The sequence below is a fragment of the Hyla sarda genome, chromosome 4 (assembly GCF_029499605.1).
Source record: "Hyla sarda isolate aHylSar1 chromosome 4, aHylSar1.hap1, whole genome shotgun sequence".
NCBI lineage: Eukaryota > Metazoa > Chordata > Amphibia > Anura > Hylidae > Hyla > Hyla sarda.
This window is the reverse complement of record NC_079192.1, coordinates 298,839,480-298,855,028: the sequence shown is the minus strand read 5'-3', so window position 1 is coordinate 298,855,028 and position 15,549 is coordinate 298,839,480. Positions and strand designations below refer to the sequence as shown.

Sequence of the window (15,549 nt, the reverse complement as noted above, 5' to 3'; positions counted from 1 at the left end):
CCTGTTATACTTTGCACCATTGTCCAATCGGCCCAACCACTGTGAGCACAGATCACTAAAATGAAGGGGTACTAACATCTTAAAAATGCTGTATATCAATTTATGATCACTGGGTCCAGCCTCTGGGACCCCAACCCATCTAAAAGAAAAGACGGTATTGCCGCTCTAGTTTGGCACTGCAATGCTTCACTGCATTTTTTCCAGTGAAAACAGCCATGCTGCAGTTTCCTGCCCCTTCTTGTGGCTGATAGGGTCTCTATGCCGGGAAAACTGCCGGGGATGTAGAACCAAATTGGCACTGCGGCCCAGAATGCTATCGGCCCAGAGCTTGTACCAACCCTGTATAAAGGGACATGTCATTGCTTTATAAGTTGCCATTGCTTTTGAAGGGAGTTGTAGTTTTGCAACAATAGTTGAAAAGCATTGCTTTATAACATTGCAGTGCTTATTTAAAAGGGTACTCCGGTGGAAAACGTATTTATTTTTAATTTTTTTAATCAACTGATGCCAGAAAGTTAAACAGATTTGTAAATTGCTTCTATTAAAAAAATCCTTCCAGTACTTATAAGTGGCTGTTTACTACAAAGGAAATTCTTTTCTTTTTGGATTTCTTTTCTGTCACGGCCACAGTGCTCTCTGCTGACACTGCTGTCCACTTTAGGAATTTTCCAGAGCAGAAGAAAAGCACTGTGGTCGTGACAGAAAAGAAATCCAAAAAGAAAAGAATTTCCTCTGTAGTATACAGCTGCTAAAAAGTACAGGAAGGATTAAGAATTTTTAATAGAAGTAAATTATAAATCTGTTTAACTTTCTGGCACTCGTTGATTTAAAAAAAAAAAAAAAATGTTTTCCACCGGCTTACCCCTCTAAAATCAACTGGTGCCAGAAAGTTTAACAGATTTGTAAATGACTTCTATAAAAAAAAATCTTAACCCTTCCAGTACTTATCAGCTGGTGTATAATACAGGGCAAGTTCTTTTCTGTCTCTCTGCTGATACCTCTGTCTATGTCAGGAACTGTCCAGAGCTGGCTAGATTTGCTATGGGGAATTCTTCCTGCTCTGGACAGTTCCTGACATTGACAGAGGTGTCAGCAGAGAGCACTGTGGTCAGACTGAAAAGAAATTCAAAAAGAAAAGAACTTCCTCTGTATTCTAAAACAGCTGATAAGTACTGGAAGGATTAAGATTTTTTAATAGAAGTAATTTACAAATCTGTTTAACTTTCTGGCACCAGTGGATTTAAAGGGGTACTCCGGTGGAAAACTTTTTTTATTTATTTATTTTTTAAATCAACTGGTGCCAGAAAGTTAAACATATTTGTAATTTACTTCTATTAAAATTTCTTAATCCTTCCAGTCCTTATTAGCGGCTGTATACTACAGAGGAAATTTTTTTCTTTTTGGATTTCTTTTCTGTCACGACCAAAGTGCTCTCTGTTGACACTGCTGTCCATTTTAGGAACTGTCCAGAGCAGCATATGTTTGCTATGGGGATATTCCTAGACCAGTTGATTTAAAAAAAAAAAAAAAAGTTATAATGTTTTCCAATTTGAGTGAAGCAGACCATATTATTGAGTCCAGCTAAATAAAAGTATATGTTCTGGAAGTGACCCATTTGTAGTCACTTTCTAACTATATTCAGTCCATTAAAGGGGTATTCCGGCTTCATACAACTTATTCCATATCCAAAACATAGGGGATAAGATGTATGATCGCAGGGGTCCCGCAGGTATCCGTCCCCTCCATTCATGTTTATGGGAGGGGGCGTGATGGCCGTCACGCCCCCTCCCATAGACATGAATGGAAGGGACGTGGCATGACATCTCTAGGGGCGTGGCCGTGATATCACATCTCCATCTCGGAGGCAGCGCCCGGAACAGAATGCCGGGGGCTGCACCAAAATCCCGGGGTACCCCAACGGCGGGAGCCCTGCGATCATACATCTTATCCCCTATCCTTTGGATAGGGGATAAAATGTATAAAGCCAGAATACCCCTTTAAAGTAGAAGGGCCTGCAGCAGTGTACACGGTATAGGTCAGCATCCTTTCTCTTGACAGGATGCCAATGTATACCTAGAACACACATTATTGTGAACCCAGCCTTACACCCACTGGGGATGGCATGTACATACAACGGATGATGCCAAGAAGCTAAACCAGAATGTAGTAAGCTCAGCTGTGAGAGGTACGTGGTCTTTTTATACCTACAGTGGATTTAAACCAGATTTTTTTTTCTTTTATTGACAATTGACACAAATTATATTACGAGTTGCGTCACTTTTTATTATACAGTCATTAAGGTTTATTTATAGACGGCCGGAAAACCACTTAATTTCACTTCTGACAAAACAAGGCAAGTCCCAGGGATAACACATGAATGTCAGGAGCCTTTACACGTGTAGAATTTAGTTAGCATTATTATGGTGATGCTGGACATTGGATTACACACACGTTCATACTTAATGCTTATACACATAATATTTTTATTCTAATTTGTTTTATTGGTAGGTTGGGATGTCATTATATAACAGAGCTGTTCACCCAGTTCAGCAATGCTTTATTGCACTTCTAACAGAGCTTTTTTTTTTTACTGACATGTATTATCATCTAACTACAGCTTAAAGTACAGGTTTCTTCTAGATTCCTCTTACTGTAGTCTATAGATGACATTACATTACATTGAAATAAAACTTGTGAACAAGAAACGGTGGGGTAAAAAAAAAAATCAAAACAGTGTGCTCCAAAAAATTGGCACAATTTGCATCAAATAACTGGCTTATGTAACTTGTATCCAATTTTTAGGTGTTTTAGGCTCTTTTGCACCTTGTCCGATATGAAAGAATTGCTTTACAGGCAGTGGGTGTGGCCTCGCAGAAAACAGTAGTGGCATAAATTGGCCCATTTTTTGTATAAAAGCATGCCTACTAATGGTGTTAACTTAAGACTCTTTTACACGGGCCAAAAGGTTTTGTTCACAAGGATTTCATTGTCATTTACACAGGGTGATGTAAAATGGCCAGTGAGCAGCCGACGAATAAGAAAATGCCCTTTCTTCAGCTAACTGGGTCTTTTTTGCAGCTAATAATATCATTGTTAGGCTAAGTTTCCACTTTGAGCCAAAGCCAGAAGTTTATTCAAAAGGAATAGGACATATAAAGGAAGAACTAATACTTCTCTACCCTTATGGATCCACTTCTGACTTTGGCTCAAAAACCGCAGTGGCAGTTTTCCAAAAACTGCCAGAAAAAAAACAAGTGGAAACTTAGCCTTCGGCTAAGTTTCCACTTGGTTTTTTTTCTGGCAGTTTTTGGAAAACTGCCACTGCAGTTTTTGAGCCAAAACCAGAAGTGTATTCAAAAGGAATAGGAAATATAAAGGAAGGTCTTACACTTCTTCTTCCTTATGGATCCACTTATGACTTTGGCTCAAAAACTGCAGTGGCAGCATTCCAAAAAATGCCCGAAAAAAACCAAGTGGAAACAATAATATTATTAGCTGCAAAAAAAGATCCATTCAGCCAAAGAGAGGGCATTTTCTTATTCGTCGGCTGCTGTCTGATTATAGGGAACATTTAGCTGATAATTGTTCCATGTAAGGCATGTAATGTGTTCTCACGGCAGAATTTCCGTGCAGCCCTCCGCCAGAAAATTCTGCTTGGAAATTCAGGAAAATTTACTCAACATTAACTTCAATGGGGATTAAACTGTCCTATACACATTGTGGAAATTCCGCATTACGGAATCCACAAAATTATAAGGCATGTCTTTGATCTTTCCAGAATTCCATTCAGAGCCCCATTGAAGTAAATGAGTGATTTTGAGCAGAAACTGAAATTCCACCCAAATTCCGCTGGACTTCCACAAAACTGCGTAAAAGATGCAGTCTGCCTTTTCTGTGTGGAATAGCAGATATTCCGCCATGTGAACATAGCCTAAAAGAGCCTTTAGTTTGGACTGCCCAGAGACACACTAGATTACTATTGTCTAAGATTTAGGCAGTTTTTATTTATCTGCCCTATTCTGCAAAAGTATTATTGGCTCATAAACAATATATGCCATCATGTTGGTAACACTGAAGGTGATCATGCCATGACCAGAGATCCTCCATGGTCCTCCATGGAGGCGCAATTTACAGGAAACCCACGCATTTTCCTTAGGGTGTTACTTACCTGATCTTCCTGTTCTCTGCAGTACCAGGCTTTTACAATGGAACCCACAGAAATAATAAAGCTACCATTAAATTGGTTATGTGAAGTTCTTATAGTTGTCTATGCTCCACTTTTTTTTTTTTATTGAAATGAACCAAAGATGCTAAAATTCAACAACCTTTTTAGGCTGGGTTCATACAGTATTTTGGTCAGTTTTTGAAAAAAAAAACAGAAGTGGATCCAAAACACAGAAAACTACAGATCTTTGTTTCTTTCTGTATCAGTTTCATTCATGGTTTTGGCTAACAATGATGATAATAAATACCAAGCCTTATAGCCACAGTCTTTATTTTGAGAAAGAGAACATTGTTCTGTCTGTGGGCTATTTCTAAAGATGCCTTAAGAAGCTCGCCATGGATTGGTCCTAATGTTCTTCTGTTATGGTATAGTATCTCTATGCAGTAGTTTACAGACCTAACAGCCTAATCCTCAGTGATCAGAGTATAATATTAGGTTACGACGGGTGGCACTACAATTACTGCTATGTATAGAAATGACACAAGTGCCGTAAACATCTGGTTAACCAAGTGAATTTCTTTTTACAGAATTGTCAAGACATTTGTTAATTCTCCATGGCAGCTGCACAAACGTTCAGCCTGTCCTGTGACACTAGGAACCATCATCTCCGATCTTTCAACTCAGACGTTTCATACAGGTGCAACATGGGTAGCGTGAGCAGCCTGATAGAGAAACAGGAGTTCTCACCAGATGACATTAACCTAGACTTCAAGCCCCTGTCAGATTCACACAGTCCTGGAAATATTTTCAAGAGGGGCCTGAATCAACGGGAACTGCTAAACTATTTGAGCATTGCGAAGAAAGAAGGTAAAAGTGGGAAGAAGTTATCCTCAGGGCTGCTATTCCGCAGAGAACGCAGCGTGGAAGGAGAAGAGAATGACTATCCAGTTTTGTACCATAAAGAGCGCAGGGGGACAGATTTTAGCAAAAGTTCCCTTCCAGAAAGGGGACGTTTTGAAAAGGTCAGTACTCTTCCTTTAAAAAAAAAAAAAAAAAAAGTGTTGGTACTTAGTTTTTAATTATACAGTGTAGATGTTTTTTCTGGGTTTACAGAATAACTTGAAAGAGCTTGAAGACATTCTAGATCAATTCTCATTTTTAGCACTATAGAAGCAGAATTTAGAACCCTGAAAATTGTGGTTCAGGGGATGTACAGCCAGTGTTCTGCGCCCACTGTTTTAACCCCTTAAAAGGGGTCAGATGTCTGATCGCGGGGGTCCCGCCGCTGGGGACCCCTGTGATCTCCCTGCTGCACCCGCCGTTCGGTTAGAGCGCTGGAGGCTCGTGACATCACGGCCACGCCCCCTCAATGCAAGTCTATGGGAGGGGGTGTGACGGCCATCATGCCCCTCCCATAGACTTGCATCGAGAGGGCATGGCCGTGACGTCACGAGCCTCCGGCGCTGCACCCGGCGCTCTAAACAAAGAATGGGTGCTGCAGCCAAGATCGGACCGATCAGACATCTTATACCTTATCCTTTGGATAGGGGATAAGATGTTTAGGGGCGGTGTACCCCTTTCAGAGATTATTGATAGGGGATAAGATGTATAAAGCCGGAATACCCCTTTAAGCTAGGACACCATCTTGGGGTAAAATGTTTGTAGGTATTCTTATATTAAAGTCCAATACACAGAATACAGAGCTGAATGCCAGCACCTCCCTCTCTGTAGCTATCCACACGATGCGTTTGGGAAATAAGGCAATGTCCTACAACCTGCACAATAGATTTCAGCACTGGTGCTCTATCAAAGAGTATAGCTGTATAAAAATGTATAAAGAAGCAGATGGCACTCACCGCTATAGAAATCTTCTTTTATTGAAGTTAAATCATCACATGTGCACAAGTTTTCAGGTAGCAGGGAGTACAAATGCAGGGGCGTTCCTCAAAACAGCTGTCCCAAGGAATGCGCCTGCAATCTAATCTGTACTCCCTGCTACCTGAAAACTTCTACACACGTGATGATTTTAAAAGAAGATTTCTGCAGGAGTGAGTGCCATCTACTTTGTGTGTGTGTGTATATATATATATTCTTAAATTCGTATTACCACTGTCATAACATTAACCTTACTTTTTTATATATTCCTTTTACAGTCTCGCTTTGGACAATCTGCATTGAAGCCATCGAATGCTAAGAACTTTATGTCAATGCAAAGTTTATGTTCCTCAGGACAGAAGTTATCCAAAAGCAATGGGAGCTTGAACACATTAGGCAGTCTGAACAGTCCTCCTCGTCGTGGGCCACTAAAGTCTAATAACATTCACCATATGAGTCAGCATGAGAGCGAAAATGATGAGAATGAAAGCTTGTCAGATTCAAGGCAGAATTCCATTAACAGCTATAATGCTTATAGCCCTGGGTTTAGTGTAGCACATGGCCAAATCAGTGCTTCCACTGGCCATATAAATCATATTGGTGGATCATTAGACCGAGCATCCCGGGGGGTTCGAGACATGGCATCCGGAGAAAAGAAACCACTATCCTGCAAGAGTATGGCAACTTTGAGTCGCCTACAGTGTTCTGGAGAACCTCCACCTCCATATGAGTACTCTCAGTCTGTGGAGGATGTAGCCCGCCAGCTAGAGGAAAGGCTATATGAAAAGAGTATGGAAATAAGACAGCTTAGAAGGAGTCCAAGTGACAAAGATGATCCTTTTACTCAGGTAAGCCAGTTGGCCGCACAAGCCCCGGAGTTGTTTTGCCTGTATACTATATAATCTTCTGACAATAAGAGGTGTATTATTATTATTGGTTGAGACTTTGAAGGGGTTTTCTCATTTGAGCAAGTTATTAGCTATGCAAAAAATAGAGAATAACTTGCAGATCAGTGGAGGACCAACTGCTGGGGCCACTGCCTATCCCCAAAACTCTGTAAAATTGTAGACCTGAATGAACAAAGCAGACTGCTTTTTCTCTATGGGTCTTCTGAATGCTGCTGAGCATATGACAATGCTTGGAAAGCCCGTAGGATGAATAAAGCAGGGGCCGCACATGTGTGGTCTGCCGCATTTATGTGGGGTAACACTTTTACAGTGTACTCTGGACTGGAAAGGGTTTCAGTGGTCAGAAATAAACACATAACTTGCACAATTGCAAATAACCCTTTAATTTATTCGACTGACAGCTGTTTTTTCCATTAGTTTCTTCAAGTCAGGAGGTCACCATTAGAGATTCGGCCAATCTGCAGAGTTGGCTGATGTTTTACTAAAGTTTATAGGGGCCTTTAGAGAATGAAAAAAAAAATCTCTTTTTCTTCCACAAACTAAATGGATTTGATATTGTATATCTTCGGGATCACTTTTTAAAGAGGTTATCCAGCTATTGAAAACGTGAAAACGTATCCCCTATCCACAGGACAAGGCCTGACTCTCCCTTGTGAACCCTCTGGCCCCCACCTTGTGAGATGTATTCATCTTAGCCAATCACCAAATGAGGTGGTACACCATTGTGGCTTATGATTGGATGAGCGAGCCTACACTGCTGAGCCCCGTTCTGGTGACAGGGGATACATTTCTAATAGCTGGATAACTTCTTTAACCCTTTCCCATCCTATGACATATTTACAGCATGGGTGGGAATATGCTTACATGAAATTACATATATTTACACCACGAATAGTAAAGTTGTCCGATCAGAGCCCTGAAGATACAGGCAGTCTCAGCAGCCTGTATAAGCAGAGTGCTGATAACACTGATCAATGCTATTCTATGGGACAGCACTGAACAGTGTTTGAGGTCAAAATAGTGCATGTGATGATCCTCTATGGAGACTAAAATTGTAAATCAAAGTAATAAAAAAAAAAAATGTGAAGAAGCCTCTTAACTAATTTAATCCCCCCCCCCCTTTACCATTTTTCAAATAAAATAATGTAAATAAAAATAAACAAACATTTTTGGTATCATAGAGTGCAGAACTGTCCAAACTATTTAAATATACCTGTAATGAAACCATACAGTGAATAGTGTAAATGTAAAAAAAAACATACCAAGGTACAGAAATGCAGATTTTTGGTCACTTCATATTACAGAAAAAAAAAAAGAATAAAAAATTATCAAAAAGGTCCATCAAAACAAAAATGGCATTGATAAAGACTACAGATCATGGTGCAAAAAATGAGCCCTCATACAGTCCTATATACGGAAAAATAATAAAAGTGTTATAGGGGTCAGAAGATGACAATTTTCAGCATACAAATTTTTTTTTTACAAAGTTATAATTTTTTTTTGAAAGGAGTAAAATAAAACAAAACCTATATAAAGTGGGTATTGTAATCGTATCGACGTACATAATCAAAATAATGTGTCATTTTGACCGTAAAGGGCACTGCATAGAAACAAAACCACCCAAGATTTGCGGAATTGCTTTTTTATTTTTTGGCCTCACCATAGATTTTGTGGTAAAATATATGGTAAAAAAATATAATGATGTTATTACAAAGTACAGTTGGTCCTGCATAAAACAAGCCTTCATTTGGGTCTGTAGGTAAAAAAAATTGAAGAGTTATGGAGTTTAAAAGATGAGGAGGAAAAATTATGTAGTCTGACAGCTGGGACCCCTGCAATCTCCAGAATGGGGCTTATCTCTTACCTCTGAGCTCTCCGGCCCCTACCTTCTGAAAAGAATTGGTCTCAGGAGTGATAGCCCCAGCCAACGATGTCCAGAGACAAGCCCAGGCTCTCGGATTCCTGTGATCAGACACTTAACTGGACAACCCCTTTAAATATAAGCACAATGAATAACCAGCAGCTGTGTCATTCACATCATAAGGAATATTTTGAGCTATTTTTTGTCATTTCCTTTGTCAATACATTAAATTAAAACCCTCCTCTCCCCTCAGCCTTGGCCATAGGTTGGCCATGAATTTTTGTTAGTTCATCTGTTAATTCATTCAATGCATCTTAATCTAAGTGAAGGTAATTGCAACCATAATGAAGTTGTCATGCTAATGTACTGCCGTCTCCGCAGGTATTTGAAGACAAGCGGCGTCTTTGGATGGAAGAACTTGAAGAATTAAAACAGATGTACATATCTAAGCTGCAGCAGATCTCTCAGCAGGCCCTGCGCAGCCAACGGGCCTTACAGCTGCAGCTTTACAAGGTTCAGCAGGAGAAAAAGCGTCTCCATGAAGAACTGAACTCCCTGAAAGGAGAGTGTGAGCAGCTGAGGCAAAAACCAACCAAGACCGAAAATCTTAGTCCTAAACTTGAAGAGTCCAAATGGGAGGTAGGAAAATCCAATGTGATAAATTATCATTCAAGTAGTAGTGATCCCATATTTTAGAATACGGAGTGCTGTAAACGTCGGCAATACTGGGAATTTTACCTGCTCTTTCGTTTTGTTCCAAATGTGCCGACCAGGTCACCCGACTAATGTGTATAAGGGGCCTCTTGTCTCTCTCCTGATAGCAGATATCAGGCATCGGAAGTTGAATCTTGCACACACATCTAAGCCAGGAGAGCATATTTATGATGTTGTTTTGAGCAGTCTTGAGGGGGTACTCCGTCCCTAGACATCTTATCCCCTATCCAAAGGATAGGGATAAGATGTTTGATCACGGAAATTCCACTAAAGGGGACCCCCGCGATCTCCCTGCCTCACCCGGTGTTCGTTTAGAGCGTTGGGTGCAGCGCCGGAGGCTCATTATGTCACGGCCATGCCCCCTCAGTGCAAGTCTATGGGAGGGGGCGTGTCGGCCGTCACGCCCCCTCCCATAGATCTGCATTGAGGGGGCATGGCCGTGACGTCACAAGCCTCAGTGCGGCATCGCCAGTCATCCGGCATGGAGCAAAGTCCGCTCCCTGCATTGGATGTCTTGGGTGCCGCAGCCAAGACCCAGCAGCGGGACCCCCGCAATCAGAAATCTTATCCCCTGTGTTGACTTTATATATTGCGAGTATAAGAACACACGTGTTGACTTTAAGTAGAGGGGTAAGCCGTCTGGAGTCTCTTTTAGGCCAGGGCTACATAGGGAATGTACAGCTGCTGTCCAAAGCAATACATCAAATTGTATGCAGTCTTGTATACTGCAGCTGTCACTTCATGGACACTTTATGGCTTTCTGTAACCTTACTGATTGATTATAACTATGCAGCTCTGGTCTTTGAGTACTTGCAAAAAAGAAATTCAATTTAAACACTGTGCATTTTGCTGCAATTTGTTTTCTACATTTCACCTGTAGAAATGTCACTAAATAACTGATCTGTAGTTGAGTATTAGGGATTAGATTTCTGAATGCATATTCTGCTCTGGTCTTACCCATTTACAATGATGAGTCACCCTATTCACAACGTTTTAGGGTATGTTCACACTGAGGAATTGGAGAGGAATTTCCACGAGTAATTCTGCTTGCTTTTTCCTCTCCAAATCATTCAGCAGTGAAATCCCCATAGAGCTGTACAGAATTTCTGCCCCTCAGTTCACACTGAGGAATTTCCTCAAGCAGAATTCTGACGAGGAAGTCTGTTCCGCTTGAAGAAAGAACATGTTCTTTCAGGCGGAATCAGCGTCGTTCTCCCATAGAGATCAATGTTATTTTTATTTTTTTTGAGTCAGAAGCATTTCCCCGCGGAATCCCCGCGGAATTTCCGCATGAAAAGAAATTAAAATTTTATGAATAGAAATACTTTATACTTCTCCTCCGCATGAAACCTGCATTTCCGCGCGGAATTCCGCGCGAAATCTCTGAGTTCTTGTGGAAAAGAAACAATATTTTGAAGCAGAAAGTTTCTGCTTGATTTCCGCCCCAATTCCTCAGTGTGAACATACCCTTATAGACCTGGAATAAGGTTAATTTTTAAAGGCCTGTTAGAGAAGGGTTGGGTCACTATTGGGACAGATACCGTATTTTGTTGCAGGGTCCAAGTGTCGTTGCCAAACTCCTAATAGATCATCCTCCTCCAAGAAACTATTTTGGTAATCATTTTGAGCCTCAAAAATCATTCAGAAAAAAATCAGACATTACTTCAGTCTTTTGTGTTGCATTTGTGCATTTTTGGTCCTTTTTAGCTTTAAATGGGCAGTGTCAGATGCAATGTTGTATATGTTGTAATGTCAGATATATGTTGTATATCTTGGCAAAACATTAACCTTTCTAATATACTTCATAAGAAAATGTTATTTTATTTTTATAGAAATCATGGCTTTGTCCAAACTGAAGCACAGGCATGGACAAAGTCCAGTAAGTGAGGGTGGACTAACACTCCTCTGGGCTCTCTCCTGTCTGATAGGACTCCTCTGTGCTCCCTCCTGTCTGATAGCACTCCTCTGTGCTCTCTCCTGTCTGATAGCACTCCTCTGTGCTCTCTCCTGTCCGATAGCACTCCTCTGTGCTCTCTCCTGTCTGATAGCACTCCTCTGTGCTCTCTCCTGTCTGATAGCACTCCTCTGTGCTCTCTCCTGTCTGATAGCACTCCTCTGTGCTCTCCCCTGTCTGATAGCACTCCTCTGTGCTCTCTCCTGTCTGATAGGACTCCCCTGTGCTCTCTCCTGTCTGATAGCACTCCTCTGTGCTCTCTCTCCATTCTGATAGCACTCATCTGTGCTCTCTCCTGTCCTATCAGACAGACTTGTGCCAGACCACCATCACTTACTGGACTTTGTCCATGCCTGTGCTTCAGCTTTATAAGCCATGATTTCTATAAAAAAAAAAAAAATTATCTAATGAAGTATATTAGAAAGGTTAACGTTTTGCCAAGATGTACAACATATAAAAAGTTTTTGAATCTGATAGTGCCCATTTAACAATTATTTTTTTTTGCCCAATTTTTCCTTTTTATAGCAAAGAGACATTTTTTGGGGGGGGACTTTAAAGGAAAATAACACATAATGGATACTGTCACTTTAAAAGAATTTTGACATGCTGTGGAGACATGTCTAAGGTTTTTATCGAGACACACTTACAATGTAAGTCTATGGGATTGTCTCGCGGTTAGCTGTGTCTTTCTCTTCCTGCTTATTCTATCAATCGGTCGGGGTCTGAACATCCATACCCTGATTGGTCAAATTTTTTTACTAACATTTTACACAAACCAAATAACAGACGTAAAAAATAAACTATGTGGGATGTTTTCCCAATGACTTCTGTTGGCAATAATCGGCCATTTTAAAGACTTAAAATGGTTTTTGGGTAATTTTTTGTCTCACGAAAAATAAGTGGGAACATATCCTAACCATATTATGGATAATATTGCCAAATTCCATCTAAATACTGATATATGTGATGCTGCTAGTGTTTAATAGTATGTGCAGTTGCCAAAAGCTAAGGAACAGAAAGTCATAAATCCCCTTTAGCACCAAAAATACTACATATATTTCTGTTCTCTGTACCACAGCTTTTCAGTTTTTCTTCTACTGGTGCCTCACTAACCAGAACATGGCCATGACTATATGGGTCATGATGTAAACTAAAATATTTAAAATTATATCATAAAATATGTCTCCGGTACACAGTAGTCACTTATGTTTGTAGCAATCTCTGGGTTAGCAACATAAGGGTACGAACAGACATTGTAGATATGATGTAGATTTTGTGCAGCATAAAATGAGGCAAAAGCTGAAGTGGATCCAGCTGGAATGGGAGAGTATAACACCATCCATGGTCTCTCTCTTTCCAGCTGGATCCACCTCTGCCTTTGGCACATTTTCTGCTGCAGGGAGTCTACAACGTGTGTTCCTACCCTAAGGAGACATGTGCATCTATGTCAAAACTGCCTCCCAAATGGGGCACATATCAGGTCACCGTATGATTAGAGAAGCATTGCATTAATGTTTTGGAACCCATCCTGTAATAGGTTACTTTACTAATTTTTGATATTTCATTTTGTAGATTTCGCAGAAGGCTGGTGAGATTTCTCTCCTAAAACAACAACTAAGAGACTGTCAAGCTGAGATTACACAGAAAATGGGGGAAGTATTTTTGATGAAGACGCAACTTCGAGACGCAAAACATTTAGCAAAAGAAAAAGAGAGAGAGTCTACAGACTTAAAAGCTCGTCTTCAGGCTCTGGAGGCTTCAAAAGAAAAATCTCCAACAAGTACTCAAGGAAATATCTTTAGCGTAGATGATCCAAAGTGGGCTCAAAAAGAAGCTTCAGAAGCTTCAGAGCTAGAGCGGGTAAAGGCCGAGTTGATGCTAGAAAGACGTCAGAATGAAGCACAGCTGCTAAATTTTGAAAAAGAAAGGAAAATTTGGAAAGATGAAAAAGAGAAGGTGCTAAGGTACCAGAAGGAAATCCAGGCAGGCTACCTAGAAATGTATCACCGCAATCTGGCTCTTGAGAGACAGCTTCAGGAAGTCAGACCCATTCCGGCTCAGTCACCGAGTACCCCCTCGCTTTGGATGGACGCTGTGGAATCATTTGAAACAACATGAAATCTAGAATATATAGTACTTTCTGAAACTATGTGCTGGTCATAGGAACTATGAGTCCAGATGATGTAAGAACCTTTTACAGAAAAAAGTCTACTTCTTCTTGTGGTAATGGTATGTTGTGGTAAAGAGAAACCTGATCATTCTCTTTGGGTCACTATTATTTGGCCGTTAAAAGTTTTATGCAACTATGCCATGATGACTCCAACTTGACAGATGTTGGCATCACCCAGCATATCTTAGTTTTTTTGTACTCATGTACTTTTTGATATATATTCAATATTAGGGATTAAAATGAGATTGAACAAGTCAGCCATCCATGGTGCAGATTTTGGACTGAAAAATTATCTTCTTCTTGACATTGACACCACTGTGGTTGGAGGATGCTAGTCCAGGACTAGAGAAAAGCTGTGTCCCGGAATCCTCTTGCAGCACTTTATTGCCTCAGGTCACCCGTTTATTGAGGCTTATGAAAATATATTTTTTTAGAGCTGTGAAGACAAACCTATATTTTGTAGGAGCTTTTAAACCTTTAACCTCTTCAATGGTGTGACAGTAGTTGTATTGTAATGTACAATATTTTAATAACTGGCTGTCATTTGTGGATTGGGCCAGTAAACTATTGGTCTGTCTGAATATTGATGTGGTGAATAAGAATCCAGGAAGCATAGCTTTTAGTAGCTGGAGGTGGTTCTGCTAACCTTTCGAGTCTGCTTACAGTATTTAAGATTCCAAAACTAGTTATACAAGACAGTCACATGTATTGTTATTGTTTAGCAGTGTATATCCTTCTGTCCCAGGACCAGTGAAAGAAAAGTTGGTGCCAGGCAGCCATTGAATTTGGACATTTTTCCATGATATCAGCTGTGACCAGATATATTATAACAACTCCTTCTGAAACAATTTTTTCCTGTCAAGATATGTTTGGCCCCTCTCATTTGCAGCCATCCACAGCCTTGGTAGCAACACAAAATCAATACAGGCCCAAGACCTGCCCCCGAATAAATACAGACCCAAAACCTGCCTGCCAAATAAACACAGACCCCAAACGTGACTCCCCTCATCAAAATCAAATAAATACAAATCCAGACCAGCCCCCTCCCCCCCAAAAAAAGAATATATATACCTGACCACTCCCCCAAAAAAAAAATCTCAAACAAAAAGGCCCTCAACTCTCGAATGTGTATGGAGGGAGATTTCTACTTACAGATCATTTTGTTCTTAGAGAAGTAAGTTGCCTCCAGAGGTGTCTGGCAGTGGCTTACCTCTCCTCTCTCCATTCAGAGCACATGAAAACTAAGCCTGCTTAGGTCGAGTTATCCTTGTGCAGGTCTCTCAGCTTTAGGCTTTAGTCACATGTCAAAAGATCTGCAGAAAATCTCTATGCAGACATTCTGCAGACGCCGCATAACATGCCGTTGGTAGGACTGCTCGGGAATCCGCAGTCTCATAGACCGTAATGTATTCCGCGTGGAGTCCGCAGAAAGAATGGACATGTTATGGTAAGTTTTCAGTTAATTTATGTATTTCCAGGAACATGGTGCTGTTTGTAGTAAATATTAATGGCTACTGTGCATTTTAGTAACCACCACTACAACATGCTTTGCCTATACTATGTATATATTATTATGCATTTTTGTGATTTTGTTTTTTAAACAATTTTCAAACTTGAAATGTGAAAAATTCTACTGAAAATAAATTGAATTACATTTTTTTATATCTTGTCGATAGCTGTGATTTTCTGGTTTTCCCAAATTAAGGAATCCACATCTTTGGGCGTTTTTACACTGTCTGGTAAGTTCCCAGGTACATAATTTGTAGCGATAAATCTGCAGTGGATTTTGCTACCTATCGACTTTAAAGGGGTACTCCACTGGAAAAAATATATATTTTAAATCAACAGATGACAGAAAGTTAAAAAAATGTGTAAATTACTTTTATTAAAAAATCTTAATCC

At 40.3% G+C, this 15,549-nt stretch overlaps 1 protein-coding gene across 5 annotated transcripts in view; it reads left to right on the top strand.

Moving 5' to 3' along the window:
• Nucleotides 1-15,301, top strand: part of N4BP3 (NEDD4 binding protein 3) — a 134,731-nt gene extending 119,430 nt beyond the window's left edge. For all 5 annotated transcript variants that reach the window (XM_056574689.1, XM_056574684.1, XM_056574687.1 and 2 more), the window contains exons 2-5: nt 4,753-5,187; nt 6,319-6,888; nt 9,191-9,448; nt 13,050-15,301. In XM_056574689.1, coding sequence (XP_056430664.1) covers nt 4,780-5,187; nt 6,319-6,888; nt 9,191-9,448; nt 13,050-13,595 — 1,782 coding nt within the window. In that variant the 5' untranslated portion in view covers nt 4,753-4,779 and the 3' untranslated portion in view covers nt 13,596-15,301. The remainder of the gene's footprint in view (nt 1-4,752; nt 5,188-6,318; nt 6,889-9,190; nt 9,449-13,049) is intronic.
• Nucleotides 15,302-15,549: the final 248 nt, after the last annotated feature.